A 22,769-nucleotide genomic window follows, 5' to 3' on the forward strand; every position below is an offset into this window, starting at 1 on the left:
TTCCCTTCTTCACATATGGGACATGAAGAATATTACAGAAAAATCAGAGTTTAGAAGTCACTCTCAAACACACATAGAAAAATTATTGTCAGAATATTCTTAAGCTTTAAAAAGTTGGAAAAGCCTGTGATCTTTGAACTGTTTCCAGGAGTCAGTGACTCTAAAGGAAGATATTCACCATCAGTGACCCCAGCCAGGGTTTCCTTTTGTGACAGTCTTGCCCCATGATGCTCTGGGTTGGCATTCTCTCCAGGTCACCAGGTTTCTGCAATCTCTGTGAGAACCTGCAGCAGCTCAGCAAACGTCGGGCGGCCTTTAGGTTTCTGGAAAAGGGAAGTAGAGGTGGTCAGCTCAGCTTAAGACTCACTCAGACACCAGCTCTAGGACTTGCTGGCAGGACCTGGATCCAGGCTGGTTCACCACAAATGGAAGAGAAAGATATCTTGGCTGATACGCAGGACATGAATGGCAGATGAGCGAGGCATGAGTGTGAAAATGTAACGGTAGAGAGCGCGCCAAAAGTAGAATAGCTACAGCTGCAAACACTGGCCACATGTGGCTATTTAAATTTAAATTACTGAAAAGAAGATACATTTTAAAATTCAGTTCTCAGTCACACTAGCCACTTCTCAATTCTTCAATAGCCAGGTGTGGCTACCATATTGGATAGTGCAGACATAGCACATTTCCATCATCACAGAAAGTTCCATTGGACAGTACTGCCCTAGAGATCAATTTGGATGACTTGATACACAGGGTAAAGGAAGAGCTGGGAGAGAGGGGCCTCTAGAGCCCCAAGCCCCCAGGCTCAGCCCCAATTATTCACTACACCTGACCCCCTGTAGAAAGATGGATTTTAGTCAAAAAGCAAAAGGCACGCTTTCATGAGGGACTTTGCAGGTCTTAGAGCACAGACTGTGCTGTCTTAAGGCTCAGTCAACAAAATCTCTAACCATGAAACCAAGGATTGGAGCCTTTTTCCTACTTCACAGTGGGATGCGGTGTGACTCTGGCTCCAAGAGGAAGCTCCACGGCATCTTTGAAATCCATAGGAAATAGAACTACTCGTGGTAGCCACATGCTCACAGAGGTCCCTGGCAGCAGGGTTAGTGGGGAGACACCACCCTTTGTGGCTTGTAAACAGAAGGCATCAATAAAAGGAGAGAGCAAGAAACAACCTAAATGTCCATCGACAGACGAATGGATAAAGAAGATGTGGTACATATATACAATGGAATACTACTCAGCCATAACAAAGATGAAATAATGTCTAGTTATTTCAGATCATTTGCAGCAACATGGATGGAACTAGAGATTATCATACTAAGTGAAGTAAGTCAGAAAAAGAAAGACAAATGCCATATGATGTCACTTATATGTGGGATCTAAAATATGACACAAATGAGCTTATTTATGAAACAGAAACAGACTCACAGGCATAGAGAACAGACTTGTGGTTGCCAAGGGGGAGGGGGCGGCAGAGGGATGGAGTGGGAGTTTGGCAGATGCAAACTACTATATATAGAATGGATAAACAACAAGGTCCTACTGTATAACACAGGGAATTATAGTCAATATCCTGTGATAAGCCATAATGGAAAAGAACATGAAAAAGAATGTATATATATGTATAATGGAATCACTTTGCTGTACAGCAGAAATTAACACAACATTGTAAATCAACTATACTTCAATAAAATAAATTTTTTAAAAAATAAAATAAATAAAATTTAAAAATTAAAGGACAGAGCAGAAGGATATGTGAGCACACATACGGCCCTCCTTGAGACTTCAAGAATAAATTGTGGCGCTTTTTGCTGGTGCTGAGCTTGTGCAGGTAGTAAAGCCTATGAAACAAGTGTTATCACTGCTAACATAATCACATTTGAATCTAGAGGTGCATAAGCGCCTCGTTTACTTCGTCCTCTTGTCAGCATCTTATTTACTCCTTTCTCTGTCTCCTCTCCACAGATATGTAAAATCTCAAAAAGTATTATATTGTATGTACGTGTACAAGTATATCGCTTAATATACAATATATATTCCTAAGCTATTTACATTGTTATTGCAAAGATGCTCTTAAGACATCTGTTTGCTACTAACAGCTCACTTAATATTTTTTATGTCTTTCAAGATTCCTTGCAGAACAGTTAATCATATGCAAAGTATTTTCATACACTGGGGATCTTTATAAAATTAATACTTCTCTGGAATGGAAACAACCATGTCGCTCTTGAAATATTGAATTTTTTTAGTGTTTGTGAATTGGGAGCCAAGTGATTTCTTTTTCAGCCAGGAGGAAATCCTCATCCAGCTGTAGTTTTTTCTGGGCTGAAAGAGTCAGCTAGAAAGAGAGAACTGTCAAAATCACAGAGGAGTCTGATGAAGCGGAGTGGTGTGTTGAGTCAGCGCCCAGAAAAGACAGAGGTGGGATATAAACCCCCTGGCTTTATTTCCAAGCTTGGCATTTCAAGTAAAAGAGAAACTGGCCTCCCAGGAGATAATTTTCCCAGTAGAAGTTCGTGGCACACTTTCTGCCTTCATTCCTATTCTCGTTTAATCTCTCTATCAGGAGTCTTGAGTGCCATAGGAGAGATGAAACCCATTACTTTTAGCCTTGGAAAAGCAAGACAAATTAGAGTGAAGTATATAAAAACACCATCCTTCTCTTTCAATGTGGAAATTGAACAAGCCTGATTCTACCCTTAGTTTCCACCCAAGCAGTTCTTAAAAGGAGTAAAACGTCTCATCACTGAGGCTTTAGTAACATCGAGAGTTTCTGCAGGAACCAACTTCAGCAAGGTAAGACTTGGAAAATGCACTGAATTCCTCAGATGAAAGGCCATTGTTAAAAACAAAATGGATTAATGATTTTGTAGTGGAAGTACTTCTGGCTCTCAGGGGTCATTACCGAGAAATAGACACCTTTTCCTGCCATGACGAAGTGCTGGAGTAATGTGGGTGATAAACAGATCTACTCTCAGATGCTGGAACTGCCAACCTTTGCAGGAAAGTAAGGGACACTCACCTCATGCCAGCAGCTGTACATGACTTCATATACGGAAATCGGTGCCAGGTGAGGTCGGTACAGCCTGAAGCCTTTAGAAATCGCTTCCACAACTTGCAAATTTGACTTATTTTCAAAAGGCATTTTTCCTTCTGTAAAAACTTCCCACATCAAAACTCCTGCAAATAAAATGCATGAAAATAAGAGGTTAGAGAAATGGTTACTTGGAACTGAAACAGCTGTTTCAAATTACAACCCCTTATTTTCCTCCTGCAGTCATTGAGTTACAATCATCCAGAATGACAGCAGTTCTATCTAGGAAGCAGACCTTGTGCATCTTACTTTTGGAAGAGGCCTATGAACTGAATATATTCCAAGTGAAAACAATGCCTTTCCTTTTCCATTGGTCATGACTGCCTCCTTATTGGAAGAAAAATGCCGGCAGCATCTTCATTTCAAAGTACTGCTCATATCTCCACACCCTGAAATCAATGAAACTTTGCCATTCCATAGAAAATGACAGAATTGTGTGATCCCCTGCTGCCTGCTAAAGCCAAGAGTTTACCAGCCAGTAGATGGCATGCGTTCCCATCTTCCCACTGAAAGACTGCTGGGTAGAGTCCCAGAAAATCTGGCAGGGGCTCTGTTTATAAGTAGGTGTTCAAAAATCATTGATTGAGTGATGAAACTCCTTCAAGGCTCCCAATTTGAGTTCATTTAATTATTCACTTATTCTACAAATATGTATCAGATATTGATCAGAGGCCAGGCCTGTGCTAGCGCCAGAGGATTCTTAAGACTGAAACCAGTCTATGTGCTCAAGAAGCTCACTGTACAGTGAGGAAGAAAGACAAGTGGTCAGGTAAAACTCAAGGAGTTCTAAATGTTCTACAACCACCAGGTGAGATCTTTGTGTTGCTCTCCACTGGTCTCACAACTTAACTGCTCTCCCGTAGAGCTTAAAATGTCACCTGCCGAGACTACCACATGTCAGTGGAGCGCTAATGAGATCAATACAAGCTTAACCTTAGCGTGGGCAATAATATTCACACCTTTTGAGGGTGCAGATGTCTCTCCAAAGCCAAGAAGCCATCCAGAAAGGTACAGGTGAAAGAGAATAGGTAGATTATTATACATTTGTTGCCATTTTTTGAAAGTCAACTCAAAGAACAAACTCCATGGGACAGAGGTCCACAGTATCTCTTTTTCAATGAAGAACATTACCCAATATAAACAGCAATGGATAGATCCCAAGGAAGCCTATGTCTAATTTCACAAAATAGGAAGGTGATAATGTAAATGAGACGGCATCACTCAAAGTCAGACAATGAAGTTGATTAATTACACTCAAGATTTAACGATGGCGTAAGATCAGTTTTTCTTGCAAGTCTCTGTGGTGTGGGAAAGTTGGCTGAGTTTGTTTTCTAGATCAGTAGACTCTGTTATGGTTTTACAGCAAGTGCTCAGTGGGAAGGGAAAAGATCCAAGAGGCAAACTTCATGTAAGAAGGTGTATGACACCAGTTGCCAAAGACAGCCTGATGTGTTTAGAACACCTAAGACAGAAACACAGTTATAAGAAGACCTTTAGCTACATCATATTAAGAAATCAAAGTTAAAACAGCAATCCCTATTTTATGAGAACCTACTGTATAGCACAGGGAACTCAGTGCTCTCTGGTGACCTAAATGAGAAGGAAATCCAAAAAAGAGGGGACATATGTATACATATAGCTGATTCACTTTGCTGTACAGTATAAACTAACACAATACGGTAAAGCAAATATACTCCAATAAAAAAATATTTTTTTTAAAAAAAGAGCAATTTATTTTATTAAATTTTTTTAATTTTATTTAATTCTATTTTATTAAATATTTTTAATTTTATTTAATTCTATTTTATTAAATCAAGCTCCAACAAATGAACATCGAATTCACTCACCAAATGACCAGACATCAGATTTGCTGCTATACTTATTGAAATGGAAAACTTCAGGAGGGGACCACTTGACTGGGAACTTGGCTCCAGAAGAACTGATATATTCATCATCCAAAACGTACCTAGGGCCATCAGATTTCAGAGCACATTGTGTTAATTACCTCTAAGTTCAGTTTACTTCAAATCCTTTTAGTTAACTCTGATTTCTAAAATACAAAGTATTTTCCACAGAGAGGTTCAGCATACCTTCTCTTCTTGCTATCAAAGTGAGAAAGTAGCCCTTATAGAGTTTCCTCCTTAAACCAAGCCTCAATTGCATTTATTGTATTTGGATCTCAGAAAACCATAGCAATTCTTCAGTCTGAAACATGCTCCACTGATTAGTTATGATAAATTCTTAATTCTGCAAAGAAGCATGCTGAATGCGCTAACAACCAAGGTTATTTTTTTTAAAAGATAAATAGATGTGAAAGAATAAACTCGAGGTTTGATGCCTTATTTTCTTTCTATATACATATAATTTTTGCAGGACAGAGAAGGGGAAAAATAAAAGTATTTGAACGTAATACATTTGGTGTGTAAAATCTCTAATGCCTTTATTCAAATGGAAATAAATCAGGAACAACTATCATCTCCTTTAAAAAAAATAACAACAACAATAAAATTAAACACTCTCTCTTTTATGAAAATCATACACAGTAACATCCAAGTGTGGGAATCTGGAGAAAAGAGAGGATAGCTAACGTGTGCTGTGTAGCTCCTTGAGTATGCAACATAGTATTTTTGGAATACTATATATATATATATATATATATATATATATATATATAGTATACTATATATACTATATATATTAAATATAAAATTAATATATTTATTAATGCTTCCCCACACACCCACTTGTTTCGCACATACCTTACCTCACCGCACCACACCTTTAAGTCCTTTATTGAGCCAGAGGTCATTCTACTAGAGGAAAGAATGAATAACAGAAAACGAAAGGAAAAGAGCCATTTTTTTAATAGCTTTTGAGTGTCAAAAGTCTAGACTTTCCAGAGAAGGAGAAGGACTGAGTTATGAACAAAATATCTGGGAGAATGGCTCATGAATATGAATGATATCTCACTACCACCACCATCCATTCTGCTACAAAAATATCCCTTGTGCTGGGGGTGCGGGAGAGATTCAAAAGGAAAGGGAAGGAGTATTAGACAGTAGGGGGTGGCTGAGGTAGGGTCCTGTACCCTGCACCCTATGAGGGCTGCCCTAGTCACACTGCAGCGAAAGACCCCACTGCCCTACAGTCGGTTGGTGGGATTCAAGAGCAAAACAGAACCTGTGTCCTCTTTCCCAGGCCAAGCCCTGGGAAACACAGAAAGATTCCAGAGGACAAATGGCTATGGGTGTGCCAAGGCAGACGGGGCCTTAGCCACGTGGAGAGCTCTAGACATGGCGAATGTCAGAAATGAAGGAATCTTACAGGCAGAAATTCAAGATGAGTCAGCGGCCACCTGTGTGGATGGCCAGCCAAAGACAAAAGAGGAGGATGGTGGCTGTAAGGAAGCCAGTGTCAATGGATAACAACAGGGACCAGACAGGCCATCTCCAGTATGTGGCCCCATGAGACACACAGAATTTGGACTGTGACCCTGAAGAGCGTCAAGGAGAAACCCTGAAATCACTGGGATGAAATTTCTAGCAACATGAAGGAAAGGAGATAAAAAATGTAAACTGCACTGAGTTGCTGAAAATCAGGTCAGATGATTCACACTCTTGTGCTGTAGGCTTAGAGTCAGCTACTACACTTGATAAGAGAAATGCATGATGATGACAGAAAAATCAGAGCTGAGAAAATAAATTTATTCTTTCTCTATTTCAGAAACATACATATATAAGGAAAGCTTTTTTCTTAACCTTATATATATGACAAGTAGACTGAGAAATTCTTTTGAATTTTAAGATATGACACAGTTTTATTAATAACCGCCTGAAAGAAGATCAGAAGAATAGCCCACAGCCTCCGTTTCCCTCACAGCTAACACTGGTGCATGTCCTAAAGTTCAAAGTGGGTCAGCAGGCCATACAATCACATCAACACTGCCCTCAGAGAAGAAAAAACAAAGCCAAAAACATCTTCGATTTGTCTGTAGACTAATGTAAGATTCCCTCCCGTGAGTAAACAAACAAAAGAGAATATCACATACCTTGTCATGCCAAAGTCCGAAATTTTTACTATACTTGTAGAACTGACCAAACAATTCCTTGCGGCCTATAGGGAGAAGAAAAGAACCCACGTGTGAATACAAAGTTTCTCTTTCCAGAGTTTCTACTCTCCTTTTCCTTAGTTTCTTTGGGCCCCAGCACTACCCCTCTGTGTGAACAGCCATGTTATTTCATGGTGATACCTATCGATGCTACATATGATCTAATGTATCTGCCCTCGTGTGATGGATTTTAATGACTTTTCAAAGAAATGACAAAAAATGAAAAGAAATTTTAACACTTTTCCTTTTTAAAATGTGTAATCTTTCTCAAGAAGTATCCTTGACAAGTGCATCTTGGTATAAAAAATAGTGTGTATTTAAAATTTTCTCTTCATAAATAAAAAGAGGAAAGTCCACTATGCATGAAAAATAACAGATCGTCACTATATATCTTTGGCATAGTCATTATATATAATTGCTAATAAAAACAAAGAAACTGTATCTTAAAACTTACATTTCATTGAACATAACTCTTTACCATATTTTCATATTTATTAAATTACCACAGTGAGCTAAATATAGTACTATATAATTCAGAAACAATCTATTTGATACCAAAACAATCCATTTTCAGTCAGCTTAGTCAGGAGAATCATTGACTTGGTTATTTAGCCTCAGGTAGGCCAGTGGTTTGATAGAATTTTTCTCTTTTGAGCTAATTTGTGGTTCAGTTAGTTCAAAAACAAAAGCAAAAAACTTGAAATGGAGAGCCAGAAGGAGCCAGTTTGGAAGACGTTGACAAGCGCCAGCAAATGATCTCAAAGCTAAACCACAAGGCAAACCCTCGACCGAGAAAAGACTCATAGTTGGCTAATATATTTTAAGTGGCATGTAGGTGGAGAAAACAGAACTCAAAGGAAAGCAATCAAGGAAGGAACCAAGACTAGGAGGGTCTGCAGGAAGCCACCTGGAGCAAATAGAATGACCAGAACTGTCACCTGACTGAATTTTGAATTCTAATCCTTATCAGGAAGGACAAACTGCAGAGACCAGGAAAGTGAGTTAGGTGGAACTGATACCAGATCCATACATTCAAAAATGTGCTCAATGGCTACTATGGGCTGGACCCTGGGGAATGTGCCACGAGGCATGCAAAACAATGGTCGAGCATTGCTCAGCTTTTCTATGTGCCGGACACGGTTCTAAGTGCTTACGCATATTAATTCATGTAATCCTCCCAACAAGTCCATATGTGGGAGGTGCTATAATTAACACCACTTTACTAGTTAACTAGTTTACTCAAGGTCACATGGCTAGTAAGAAACAAAAGCGAGATTTCAACTAGCTCTTGAGCAGGGCTCTCAATCTTGACTGCACAGTGGACTCACCAGGGGAATTTTCTAAAAATGCTGATGACTAGATCCTACCCACAGAGATTCTGATTTCATTGGTCAGGGCTATGGGCTGGGTACTGTGATGTTTTTAAACCTCCCAGGTGATTCTAATGCACAGCTAAGTTTGAGAGCCATTGCTTGGCAACTTGTATTCTCATAATGCTGAACTGCAGCTCAGAAGTCTATGCCTTGATGTCAAGGAGTTTAGAGTCTAACATTTGTGTAAACAACTGTTATAGGAAGTAGTAAATAATAAATGCTCTGACAGTTCTAAGTCATGTGTAGGGCAAGCAGTGGTGTTCTAGGGCCAATGAAATTATGCCTCCTTTCTCTCCCCAAAATATTCCAGCCTGAATGATAAAAAATATGGTCACTCGTGATGGCTGATGGAAGTTCAGGATTACCTCTAGATGACAGTATCAGGGACCTCTCAGAAATTCTCAAATTCTCATTGGATTTAATTTGGGAACTTAGAAATGAGACATGGAAGGACATAGAAGGAATAGTATGAACATCATGAATAAATATGGAGCAGACAGAAAATGTTTTTCAAGGGGAGGTAGCAAGGCAGGGAAGCAGAGCTATTTGCTTTTGGGGCAAGTCAAACTTCAATCTTCTTTGTTTGGAGAGCTGTTCTGAGCACTATGCAACAGAATGGTTTAGCATTTTGACTCCTCCCCAATAATGCCAGTAGTGCTGCTGTGATACTGCAAGAACCTAACTACCTCCACCTGAGGCAGTTTCACCCCTGGGTGAGACCCACTGGGGTTCTTCAGCATTGTATTCAGCACCTGGCAGAGTGCGTGGCATATATAGGCACTCAATACATATTTGATTATTGGTTGAAAGAAAGAAAGATAGAAGGAAGGAAGAAGGGGGGGGGGAAGAGGAAAGAAAAGTAAATTAGTTTTAGTTAGTTGATTAGTGTGGTGATTAATTACTTCAAGGCGTATTTAGAGTAACACCTTACTTGGCTCCAGCATCAATGAGCAATTAAAAATAAAGCTACATGTCGCAACAGGTTACACAAATAGGAAAATGTTTAAAAATTAAGTCAAAGAATGCATTATTCAAAGTATTGAAAGTCCTAACTTATCATGTCCTTCTGAATACAAGTATAATATATACATAATCAGCAAATTTGCACCGTACTTACTAAATCCCTGTGGATAAAGCAGTTTCTCTCCAGATACTCCATTCCTTCACAGATATCTTGACATGCACTCAATAGCATCTCCTTCCTAAGTTTTCCTTTCCTCTCTCTGAGATAGTTAAGCAGGCAACCATTTTCCATAAACTCCGTCACAATATAAAGGGGCTTCTGCTGTATACACACTCCATAAAGCTGAACGAGCCTTGAATGAGATAACTTCCTGGGGAAAAAAACACAGACCCGAATCGTTTTTGCATTCTGAAGTGTTTGAAATCAACTGGTGATATTTACCAGCTCCATATAATGTTCATCATCAAACTATGATTAAAATTAACCCAACCACAGAGAAAGTAGAACAGTTTCCTTTCTAGTTTATGTGCTGAGAAAGTGGGGTTGAGAGTTTACGCAGTACTTCCTAAGTCACTGTACATACAGAATAGTACATGCCCACGTTCTGCTTTTCTCTTTTCCATTTTGTAAGCCTTTTGCTTCCTCAGTACTGCTGCTCCTTGCCCAGTTCCTGTTCCCTGAGTTTCAACCTCCCCAACTGCAGCTGCTTAGACAAAAAATTCTGGACAGACAGGAGGGAGGAAAGAGTGATTGATGCGCATTAAATTCTAAAGAATAAAGGCATTTAAAGGAAATTTTTAGATTAAGTTGAAGACTGAAAAACATTTACCAACGTGAAACTCTTCTCTGTATTTAGTAATTACACACACACACACACACACACACACACACACACAAGTCCTCAAATACTGCCTGTTAAAGTACACACACTAAAATAATCTTTTTTTTTTTAATTTATTTTTGGCTGTGTTGGGTCTTCGTTGCTGCGCGCGGGCTTTCTCTAGTTGTGGAGAGCAGGGGCTACTCTTCGTTGTGCTGCGTGGGCTTCTCATTGCGGTGGCTTCTCTTGTTGCAGAGCAGGGGCTCTAGGCGCCCTGGCTTCAGTAGTTGTGGCTCGCGGGCTCTAGAGCGCAGGCTCAGTAGTTGTGGCGCGTGGGCTTAGATGCTCCACAGCATGTGGGATCTTCCCGGCCAGGGCTCGAACCTGTGTCCCCTGCATTGGCAGGCAGATTCTTAACCACTGAGCCACCAAGGAAGCCCCCTAAAATAATCTTTTTAGTCATTTATACTTCAAAAGTTTATTGTTTCTTCTCGACTATAGTATTCAGGTTTTAGAGAAATTAGAATTATATATTTTTACTATTATAAATGTAATTAGTTCACATATTTTCCTATATGCACTGCTACTAATAAGCTACATCCAGAGATACAAACCCACAGTTGATCAACTAAAATAAAGGATCCTTTAAAAGCAATGCAGTGTTATAATAATTTAAAGAAAATGTCATGCTCCTAAACAAAAGAGCTGAATTCAAGTTGTTTTATCTCCTATTGATGCATGACCAGGAGCAACTTATTTAAAATTTCTAAGCCTCAGTTTTTTCATATGTAAAATAAGGATAATAAAACCTGTCCTTCTTTCTTCCAATGAATATTAAATGAGATAATATATGTGAACGTATTATAAAAAGTATAAACCATGGTAAAAATATAAAGATAAAATTTTTAATTTTAGTAGAAATTTATGGGCTGAAAAAAAGACTGGTTTTCTTTCATTTTCCTAAATAATCTTTTAGCAGGTACTCTGGAAACACCATGAGTACAGGCCCCCAATTTAGGCTATATTCTAAAATATGGTAATTAACACAGTAGAGATTTGAAGTTACTCTGCTAGTGCACTGGAAAAACTACACGGGATGACAATTTTGGTTAACAATTATGGCCCCTACTATAAGATCTGGCATATAGTAGTTGCTCAATAAATATTAGTTGATTATTATGTTAGCTAAGACTATGGACTTTGTACCCAGACAGTTCACAGTTTTGATTACAATTAGACACTACCAATGTTTTGTTGAGGAACTGTGGGCAAATTACATAAGTTTTCAAAATTTCCTTTTTACCATGTATAAAATTGGGGTCGTTTTTTTTCTTTTTTTTTAATTAATTTTTTTATACAGCAGGTTCTTATTAGTCATCCATTTTATACATATTAGTGTATACATGTTAATCCCAGTCTCCCAATTCATCACACCACCACCACCACCACCACCCGCCACTTTCCCCCCCTTGGTGTCCATACGTTTGTTCTCTACATCTGTGTCTCTACTTCTGCCCTGTAAACTGGTCATCTGTACCATTTTTCTAGGTTCCACATATATGCATTAATATACAATATTTGTTTTTCTCTTCCTCACTTACTTCACTCTCTATGACAGTCTCTAGATTCATCCACATCTCTACAAATGACCCAATTTCATTCCTTTTTACGGCTAAGTAATATTCCATTGTATATATGTACCACATCTTCTTTACCATTCGTCTGTCAAAGGGCATTTAGGTTGCTTCCATGACCGGCAATTGTAAATAGTGCTGCAATGAACATTAGGGTGTATGTGTCTTTTTGAATTATGGTTTTCTCTGGGTATATGCCAAGTAGTGGGATTGCTGGGTCATGTGGTAATTCTATTTTTAGTTTTTAAGCAACCTCCATACTGTTCTCCATAGTGGCTGTATCAATTTACATTCCCACCAACAGTGCAAGAGGGTTCCCTTTTCTCCACACCCTCTCTAGCATTTGTTGTTTGTAGATTTTCTGATGATGTCCATTCTAACTGCTGTGAAGTTATTACCTCATTGTAGTTTTGATTTGCATTTCTCTAATAATTAGTAATGTTGAGCAGCTTTTCATGTGCTTCTTGGCCATCTGTATGCCTTCTTTGGAGAAATGTTTATTTAGGTCTTCTGCCCATTTTTGGATTGGGTTGTTTGTTTTTTTAATATTGAGCTGCATGAGCTGTTTATATATTTGGGAGATTAATCCTTTGTCCATTGATTCACTTGCAAATATTTTCTCCCATTTTAAGGGTTGTCTTTTCGTCTTGCTTGTAGTTTCCTTTGCTGTGCAAAAGCTTTAAAGTTTCATGAGGTCCATTTGTTTATTTTTGTTTTTATTTCCATTACTCTAGGAGGTGGATCAAAAAAGATCTTGCTGTGATTTATGTCAAAGAGTGTTCTTCCTATGTTTTCCTCGAAGAGTTTTATAGTGTCTGGTCCTACACTTAGGTCTCTATCCATTTTGAGTTTATTTTTCTGTATGGTGTTAGGGAGTGTTCTAATTTCATTCTTTTACATGGAGCTGTCCAGTTTCCCAGCACCACTTATTGAAAGGACTGTCTTTTCTCCATTGTATATCCTTGCCTCCTAGGTCATAGATTAGTTGACCCTAGGTGCGTGGGTTTATCTCTGGGCTTTCTATCCTGTTCCATTGATCTATGTTTCTGTTTTTGTGCCAGTACCATATTGTCTTGATTACTGTAGCTTTGTAGTATAATCTGAAGCCAGGGAGTCTGATTCCTCCAGCTCTGTTTTTTTCCCTCAAGACTGCTTTGGCTATTCGGGGTCTTTTGTGTCTCCATACAAATTTTAAGATTTTTTGTTCTAGTTCTGTAAAAAATGCCATTGGTAATTTGATAGGGATTGCATTGAATCTGTAGATTGCTATGGATAGTATAGTCATTTTCACAATACTGATTCTTCCAATCCGAGATCATGGTATATCTCTCCATCTGTTGGTAACACCTTTAATTTCTTTCATCAGGGTCTTATAGTTTTCTGCATACAGGTCTTCTGTCTCCCTAGGTAGGTTTATTCCTTGGTATTTTCTTCTTTTTATTGCAGTGGTAAATGGGAGTGTTTCCTTAATTTCTCTTTCAGATTTTTCATCATTAGTGTATAGGAATGCAAGAGATTTCTGTGCATTAGTTTTGCATCCTGCAACTTTACCAAATTCATTGATCAGCTCTAGTAGTTTTCTGGCAGCATCTTTAGGATTCTCTATGTATAGTATCATGTCATCTGCAAACAGTGGCAGTTTAACTTCTTCTTTTCCAATTTGTATTCCTTTTATTTCTTTTTCTTCTCTGATTGCCATGGCTAGGACTTCCAAAACTATGTTGAATAATAGTGGCAAGGGTGGACATCCTTGTCTTGTTCCTGATTTTAGAAGGAAATGCTTTCAGCTTTTCACCATTGAGAATGATGTTTTCTGTGGGTTTGTCATATATGGCCTTTATTATGTTGAGGTAGGTTCCCTCTATGCCCACTTTCTGGAGAGTTTTTGTCATAAATGGGTGTTGAATTTTGTCAAAAGCATTTTCTGCATCTACTGAGATGATCATATGGTTTTTCTTCTTCAATTTGTTAAAATGGTGTATCACATGGATTGATTTGCGTATATTGAAGAATCCTTGCATCCCTGGGATAAATCCCACTTGATCATGGTGTATGATCCTTTTAATGTGTCGCTGGATTCTGTTTGCTAGTATTTTGTTGAGGATTTTTGCATCATATTCAACAGTGATATTGGTCTGTAATTTTCTTTTTTGGGAGTATCTTTGTCTAGTTTTGGTATCACGGTGATGGTGGCCTCATAGAATGAGTTTGGGAGTATTCCTTCCTGTGCAATTTTTTGGAAGAGTTTAGAAGGATGGGTGTTAGCTCTTCTCTAAACGTTTTATAGAATTCACCTGTGAAGCCATCTGGTCCTGGACTTTTGTTTCTTGGAAGATTTTCAATCACAGCTTCAATTTCATTACTTGTGATTGGTCTGTTCATATTTTCTATTTCTTCCTGGTTCAGTCGTGGAAGGTTAAACCTTTCTAAGAATTTGTCCATTTCTTCCAGGTTGTCCATTTTATTGGCATAGAGTTGCTTGTAGTAGTCTCTTAGGATGCTTTATATTTCTGCGGTGTCTGTTGTAAATTCTCCTTTTACATTTCTAATTTTACTGATTTGACTCCTCTCTCTCTTTTTCTTGATGAGTCTGGCTGATGGTCTATCAATTTGTTTATCTTCTCAAAGAACCAGTTTTTAGCTTTATTGATCTTTGCTATTGTTTTCTTTGTTTCTATTTCATTTATTTCTGCTCTGATCTTTATGATTTCTTTCCTTCTACTAACTTTGGGTTTTGTTTGTTCTTCTTCCTCTAGTTCCTTTAGGTGTAAGTTTACATTGTTTTGAGATTTTTCTTCTTTCTTGAGATAGGCTTGTATTGCTATAAACTTCCCTCTTAGAACTGCTTTTGCTGCACCCCATACATTTTGGATTGTTGTGTTTTCATTGTCATTTGTCTCTAAGTATTTTTTATTCCCTCTTTGATTTCTTCAGTAATTTCTTGGTTATTTAGAAAAGAATTGTTTAGCCTCCATGTGTTTGTGTTTTTTTACGTTTTTTTCCCCGTAACTAATTTCTAATTTCTTAGCATTGTGGTCAGAAAAGATGCTTGATATGATTTCAATTTTCTTAAATTTACTGAGGCTTGATTTGTGACCCAAGATGTGATCTATCCTGGAGAATGTTCCATGTGCACTTGAGAAGAAAGTGTAATCTGCTGTTTTTGGATGGAATGTCCTATAAATATCAATTAAATCTATCTGGTCTATAGTGTCATTTAAAGCTTGTGTTTCCTTATTAATTTTCTGTTTGGATGAGCTGTCCATTGGTGAAAGTGAGGTGTTAAAATCCCCCAATATTACTGTTGATTTACTCTTTTATAACTGTTAGCAGTTGCCTTATGTATTGAGGTGCTCCTATGTTGGGTGCATATATATTTACAATTGTTATATCTTCTTCTTGGATTGATCCCTTGATCATTATGTAGTGTCCTTCCTTGTCTCTTGTAACATTCTTTATTTTAAAGTCTATTTTATCTAATACAAGGATTGCTACTCCAGCTTTCTTTTGATTTCCATTTGCATGGAATATCTTTTTCTATCCCCTCACTTTCAGTCTGTATGTGTCCCTAGGTCTGAAGTCGGTCTCTTGTAGACAGCATATATATGGATCTTGTTTTTGTATTCATTCAGCGAGCCTGTCTTTTGGTTGCAGCATTTAATCCATTCATGTTTAAGGTAATTAACAATATGTATGTTCCTATAACAATATTCTTAATTGTTTTGAGTTTGTTTTTGTAGGTTCTTTTCTTCTCTTGTGTTTTCCACTTAGAGAAGTTCCTTTAGCATTTGTTGTAGACCTGGTTTGGTGGTGCTGAATTCTCTTAGCTTTTGCTTGTCTGTAAAGCTTTTGATTTCTCCGTCAAATCTGAATGAGATCCTTGCCAGGTAGAGTAATCCTGGTTGTAGGTTCTTCTCTTTCATCACTTTAAATATATCATGCCACTCCCTCTGGCTTGTAGAGTTTCTGCTGAGAAATCAGCTGTTAACCTTATGGGAGTTCCCTTGTATGTTGTCATTTTTCCCTCGTTGCTTTCAATAATTTTTCTTGCTTTCTTAATTTTTGCCAATTTGATTACTATGTGTCTCAGCCTGTTTCTCCTTGGGTTTATCCTGCCTGGGACTCTCTGCACTTCCTGGACTTGGGTGGCTATTTCCTTTCCCATGTTAGGAAAGTTGTTGACTATAATCTCTTCAAATATTTTCTCGGTCCTTTCTCTCTCTCTTCTCCTTCTGGAACCCCTATAATGCGAATGTTGTAGTGTTTAATGTTGTCCCAGAGGTCTCTTAGGCTGTCTTCATTTCTTTTCATTCTTTTTTCTTTATTCTGTTCTGTGGCAGTGAATTCCACCATTCTGTCTTCCAGGTCACTTATCCCTTCTTCTGCCTCAGTTATTCTGCTATTGATTCCTTCTAGTGTATTTTTCATTTCAGTTATTGTATTGTTCATCTCTGTTTGTTTGTTTTTTAATTCTTCTAGGTGTTTGTTCTTTAATTCTTCTAGGTCTCTGTTAAACATTTCTTGGATCTTCTCAATCTTTGCCTCCATTCTTTTTCCGAGGTCCTTAATCATCTTCACTATCATTATTCTGAATCATTTTTCTAGAAGGTTTCCTATCTCTACTTCATTTAGTTGTTTTTCTGGGGATTTATCTTGTTCCTTCATCTGGCACATAGCCCTCTGCCTTTTCATCTTGTCTATCTTTCTGTAAATGTGGTTTTTGTTCCACAGCCTGCAGGATTGTAGTTCTTCTTGCTTCTGCTGTCTGCCCTCTGGTGGATGAGGCTATCTAAGAGGCTTGTGCAAGTTTCCTGATGGGAGGCACTGGTGGTGGGTAGAGCTGGGTGTTGCTCTGGTGGGTTGAGCTCAGTAAAACTTTAATCTGCTTGTCTGCTGATGGGTGAGGCTGGGTTCCCTCCCTGTTGGTTGTCTGGCCTGAGGCGACCCAACACTAGAGCCTACCCAGCTCTTTTGTGGGGCTAATGGCGGACTCTGGGAAGGCTCACGCCAAGAAGTACTTCCCAGAACTTCTGCTGCCAGTGTCCTTGTCCTCATGGTGAGACACAGCCATCCCCCACCTCTGCAGGAGACCCTCCAACACTAGCAGGTAGGTCTGGTTCAGTCTCCTATGGGGTCACTGCTCCTTCCCCTGGGTTCCGATGCACACACTACTTTGTGTGTGCCCTCCAAAAGTGGAGTCTCTGTTTCCTCGAGTCCTGTCAAAGTCCTGCAATCAAATTCCTTCAAAATCTGATTCTCTAGGAATTCCTCCTCCCGTTGCCGGACCCCCAGGTTGGAAGCCTGACGTGAGGCTCAGAACCTTCTCTCCAGTGGGTGAACTTCTGTGGTATAAGTATTCTTCAATTTGTGAGTCACCCACCCAGCAGTTATGGGATTTGATTTTATTGTGATTGCGCCCTCCTACTGTCTTACTGTGGTTTCTCCTTTGCCTTTGGATGTGTGGTATCTTTTTCGGTGAGTTCCAGTGTCTTCCTGTAGACGACTGTTCAGCAGTCAGCAGTGATTCCGAGGCTCTCGCAAGAGGGAGTGAGCACACGTCCTTCTACTCCGCTATCTTGGACCAATCTCTAAAATTGGGGTCTTAATAGAACCTACCTCATAGAAATGTGGTGAGGATTCATTAACTCATTCAATAATCCACAAATATTTGTTGAACACCAACTACATGCTAGCTATTATTTTAAGCACTCACCCGGTTGTAGAAGAGAGATAAATAAGGTCCCATTATCATAGAGCTTATGTTCTACTGGGGGAGAAGTAAAACAAATACACATGAAGCTTGGGAGCGGTGACAAGTGCTTTGATGGAACTAATACAAGGTGATACAACAGAAAGCATTTGGGGGTGGGACTGCCAATTAAACAGGGTAGACAGGGGAGATCTCCTGGTAGAGGTGACATTTAAGCTGTATGCTTACAAAAAGGAAGGTAATATGCCAAGCTGTATATTCTTGGCAGATAGAGCCCAATTATTGTCAGCTATTTAACTTTTTAAAGATGAATGTATTTGCAAAGGGACATTAGAATGGGACTTTTCCTGCCTCGCTATCAAAAAATCAGGAAAAGGGCTTCCCTGGTGGCTCAGTGGTTGGGAGTCCGCCTGCCGATGCAGGGGACACGAGTTCGTGCCCCGGTCCGGGAAGATCCCACATGCCGCAGAGCGGCTGGCCCCGTGAGCCATGGCCGCTGAGCCTGCGCGTCCGGAGCCTGTGCTCCGCAACGGGAGAGGCCACACCAGTGAGAGGCCCGCGTACCGGAAAAAAAAAAAAAAAAAAAAATCAGGAGAACAAATCAACTGTGTTCAAACCCAAGAACACATTATGTCCATCTGAAATGACTTAAAAATAAGCATGTAGCCTCATTCCTGCCTCCACAAACTGCCAGGAACTATTTCTCTTCTCCACACTCCACTCAGACACTCAAGTAACCAGAGAGCAACAACCCAAACATTCGAATAAAAAGAACTGGAATTTATCAAAAGGGACCCTAACAACGTGTTATGATATTTGAAGTAAAAGTGATACCTTTTCCCCAGAAGTTTAAATGCCCTTAGGAGCTGCATATATTTAAACATCTCAGAAGGGAGATTTAAATTCTGATTCTTTCTTTTTGATAGGGATTCTAATACGACTTCAACTTTCCCCGAATCATATGTCTCCCCTTCGTTCTTTTCTTCTTGTACCTATTTAATCCAATACACAGGAATATAATTTTTGTCTGTCCTTTAGATGTAGGAAAACCATGGTCTTATGCAGGTAGTATCAGGGAGCAAAGGCCAGTAGGGTAACCAAGGGGCACAAAAACATCTTTGAGAAACTGATACCACTGGAAAGTTTTGTTTATCATTAACTTCTCTCAGAATTCATTTTATTCTAAGCGGATGGAAAGAATATTTTGATAGTACTTGGAGTATGGGTTGAGAGCCCCAAGAGACACATTGCTCTGCCTTCAAATAATGGATCAAGTTAATCATGGATCAAGTTAATCACCAAACATCAAGTTTTGCCTTCAAATAATGGATCAAGTTAATAATGGATCAAGTTAATCATGGCTCAAGTTAATCACCAAACATCAAGTTTTGCCTTCAAATAATGGATCAAGTTAATAATGGATCAAGTTAATAATGGATCAAGTTAATCACCAAACATCAAGTTTTGGGGTGTTTGCTTTTGTTTTTGTCAACTGGGGTCTGCAAATTTGGAAGAGAACTAAATCGCTTTGGATAATAAAACAGAATCTAGGTAATGCCACCGGCGGTCTTCCTTTTTTACCACATTGCTCTTCCTCTAAGTAAATGTTCAACAAGTACTTAAAGAATATTGATTTGAATTGTGCCAAATTATTGGCCTATCCTGGCCCAGCCCAGGTTACTGACATAAACCATAGCCACAGGTTCGACTGAGGCAAAAGGCTGAATCTGGGAAATCCCAGAAGCTAAGAGCAGCGTCCAATGATCTGCAAAGAGCCACTTCTGTTAGACCTCATGATTCTTGAATTCTCTGAAAGCAAATAGTATATCCTTATATTACTATTTAGACAAAATCAAGATTTTTGCTTCTGGGAAAAGGAAAAAAAAATGTAGTCATTAAGCACCTATTATTGAGCTGAAAAGAACACATCTACTTGTCATTTTCATAGATTATCTCATTCAATTCACACGCTGATCCAGTGAGTGAGGTATTGTTATCCCCATCTTACAGGTGAGGAAATTGAGGCTTAGAAAAGTGAAATAACTCACCCAGGTCACACAGAGGTCAAATAATTTGCCCAGGTCCCACAACTAGCTTGGGCAGAGTTGTGACACAAATCCAGATGTGACTGACTCCAAAATCTGTGTTCTTTCCATGACACCAGGATGTTGTACGATACTTATCTGGGTATTGTATGCACTTACATCATCACTTTAGCCTCTTCAATGAAATCCTCTTCAGACATGGAGCCTTCATTGATGGCCTTGATGGCTACCTGGACATGTGCTCGCCATTGGCCTAAATAGACCACCCCAAACTGGCCGCTTCCAATCTCCTTTACAAAAGCCAACTCAGATGGATCTATCTCCCACTTTTCTGGAAAAGTAAAACATGCACATTACAAATAAGGAAAAACATGTTAAATTTTTAGAGCTAGAAAAGATTTAGGAATTTTCTTGACCTATTCTCTTCTTTTTCAGAGAGGTTTAAAAAATTTATAAATGAGTGGAAAGGACCTGTAACCATTTTTAATACTCTTATTGTGGCTTAAAAGTATAATTCCAGAATTCAAGTATAAAAATACAAACCTCACTTACTTGGAGAGGAATTATGGATATCAAAACATGCTTTCTCTTTCCAGAGAGACCCAGGATGAAACAGTTCTGTGCCTTTCTAAACTAAACCTGCCGAAACCAGACCTGGAGCCTAAATATTTATGCCCCCAGTCTGTTTTTATCCTGGTGAGTAAACTTGTGAGATTAGATAAAATTTGGGGTCCCCCATCTCAGTTTCTTTTATTGTTCCTTTGCCCACTCCCACCCCTAAAGGGCTTTCCTGCCCTTTCTCCTTTGCGAAAAGTCTAATCAATTCACCTGATAAATATTTTCAATATTAAGATTCTAACCCATATCTAAGTGTATGTTTGAAATGATGCTTGCATTACTGAATATTTCTCACTCTACAGAAGTAAATCAAGAAAAAAAGAACTGCTTTTAAAATAACCCTTTGGAAAACTGAGAATTAAATCTTAACTTTTTAGTAACCACTTTTATACAGCAACACCACCATCTGCTGGAACTTTAAAATAATGCATTTAAAAGAATTGTAATGGCCAGTGACCCCTTGTATCACCAGGCTTTTTGCAAGGGACTCCCCTTCCCAATAGTAGGTGTGTTTTTAAAATAACATGGGAGAATATATTCATGACGTTGGGACTGACATAGATTTATTCAACAGAATATAACTATAAAGGAGAATACTGATAGATTAAATTTCATAAAAATCCTATTTATCAAATACACCCCATTAAGAAAATGAAAAGGTAAGCCACAGACGGGGAGAAAATATTTCTTAAAACATATAACCAACAAAGAATTCCTATTCAAAGTAGGAATAAATCGATTAGGAAAAGGCAGATAATCCTATTCTTTAAGGGTTAAAAATAACTTGAATAGTGTACTCTCTCACAAAAGAGAATATCCAAATGGTCACTGAACCTATGAGAAGTTGATCAACATAATTAGTCATCAGGGAAATGCATATTTAAACCAAAATGAGATACCACTACACATGCACCAGATTGGCTAAAATGAAAACAGAAACGAAACCAAACCAAACAAAAACCACAAGAATACCAAATACTGGCAAGGGCAAAGATGTGGAACAGCTGAAACGTCCATACACTCTTCATTAAAGTATAATCTGGTATAAATTCTTTAGAAAACTGACTAAATCTGAGTATGTTCATACTCTACGACCCAGCAATTCTACTTTTAAGTATATATCCATCATTGTCGGGGCATATGTGTGTGTTAAACGTTATCAAAAGGCATACAAGAATGTTCATAATAATATTATATAGAAAAGCCAAAAATTGGTTAGAACCCAAAAGGCTATCTGAAGAAGGATGGGCAAATCCATTGCGGTGTAGTCATGCAACGTAGCAGTTCACCGCAATGCAGGTGGACCAACCACACCCAGCATGGTGGGTGAATTCACATGTGGAAGGATGGAAGAAAGAAGCCAGACATGGATGCCCGGTGTCCAATTTCATTTATATAAGGTAGTCAAAACCAGACAACATTACTCAGGCTCTAGACTTACGAACTGTGCACTCTTCTGGATATTGAAAAATTGAAAAGTTTATTTTTTAATTAAAAACGACCATGTTTGGGCTTCCCTGGTGGCGCAGTGGTTGAGAGTCCGCCTGCCGATGCAGGGGACACGGGTTCGTGGCCCGGTCCGGGAAGATCCCACATGCCGCGGAGCGGCTGGGCCCGTGAGCCATGGCCGCTGAGCCTGCGCGTCCGGAGCCTGTGCTCCGCAAGGGGAGAGGCCACAACAATGAGAGGCCCGCGTACCGCAAAAAAAACAAAAAAAAAACGACCATGTTTAACTTAGATAAATGGCTAATGATAGAATTTTTTAAACATATAGTATTTATGGGGCAGAGGAATAATCTAGGCACCCATAACACCCTGAAATCACCTTTCCATCCCAATTCACAGCGACCCTGAGTCCTGCTTATCTGCTACACAATAATTGTGTTATCTTTTTTTTTCAGTATATTCTGAGTCCCCCTAATGAGATAAATTTAAGGAAATAAAGTATCAACAAATTAGAAAGCAGGATTCTTTGGCTCTTATTTATTCTCACAGATTTGCAACTATCACATTCACTAGAAAATAGTTCAAATCAAACTTGGTCCAAGTTCTATTCGAAAAAGGTGACAAGGCCACTTTTAGCAACTCATTTGAGCAGGTTCTCTCGGGGAGAAGTCATTTCCCAGCCACCCACATAACCAGAGAGCAACAACCCAAACATTCGAATAAAAAGAGCTGGAATTTATCAAAAGGGACCCTAACAACGTGTTATGAAATTTGAAGTAAAAGTGATACCTTTTCCCCCAAAGTTTAAATGCCCTTAGGAGCTGCATATATTTAAACATCTCAGAAGGGAGATTTAAACTTTGAGGAGAAATGTAGCTAGACAGACTCTACCTCAAAAGAGCTGAGAATTTAAAGAACATAGAGGGAACTTGGGGTGGGTTCTTCACTGGA

General features: G+C 38.9%; 1 protein-coding gene across 1 annotated transcript in view; it reads right to left on the bottom strand.

Moving 5' to 3' along the window:
* Window positions 1-254: 254 nt before the first annotated feature.
* Window positions 255-22,769, bottom strand: part of TXK (TXK tyrosine kinase) — a gene marked incomplete at both ends in the record, with an annotated part of 64,652 nt that continues 42,137 nt past the window's right edge. The window contains 6 exons of the mRNA XM_082837794.1: window positions 255-323; window positions 3,029-3,186; window positions 4,948-5,066; window positions 7,149-7,213; window positions 9,699-9,915; window positions 19,914-20,085. Of these exons, the coding sequence (XP_082693920.1) occupies window positions 255-323; window positions 3,029-3,186; window positions 4,948-5,066; window positions 7,149-7,213; window positions 9,699-9,915; window positions 19,914-20,085 (800 nt within the window). The remainder of the gene's footprint in view (window positions 324-3,028; window positions 3,187-4,947; window positions 5,067-7,148; window positions 7,214-9,698; window positions 9,916-19,913; window positions 20,086-22,769) is intronic.

This window comes from Leucopleurus acutus (assembly GCF_964270905.1).
Source record: "Leucopleurus acutus genome assembly, chromosome: 4".
Classification (NCBI taxonomy): Eukaryota; Metazoa; Chordata; class Mammalia; order Artiodactyla; family Delphinidae; genus Leucopleurus; species Leucopleurus acutus.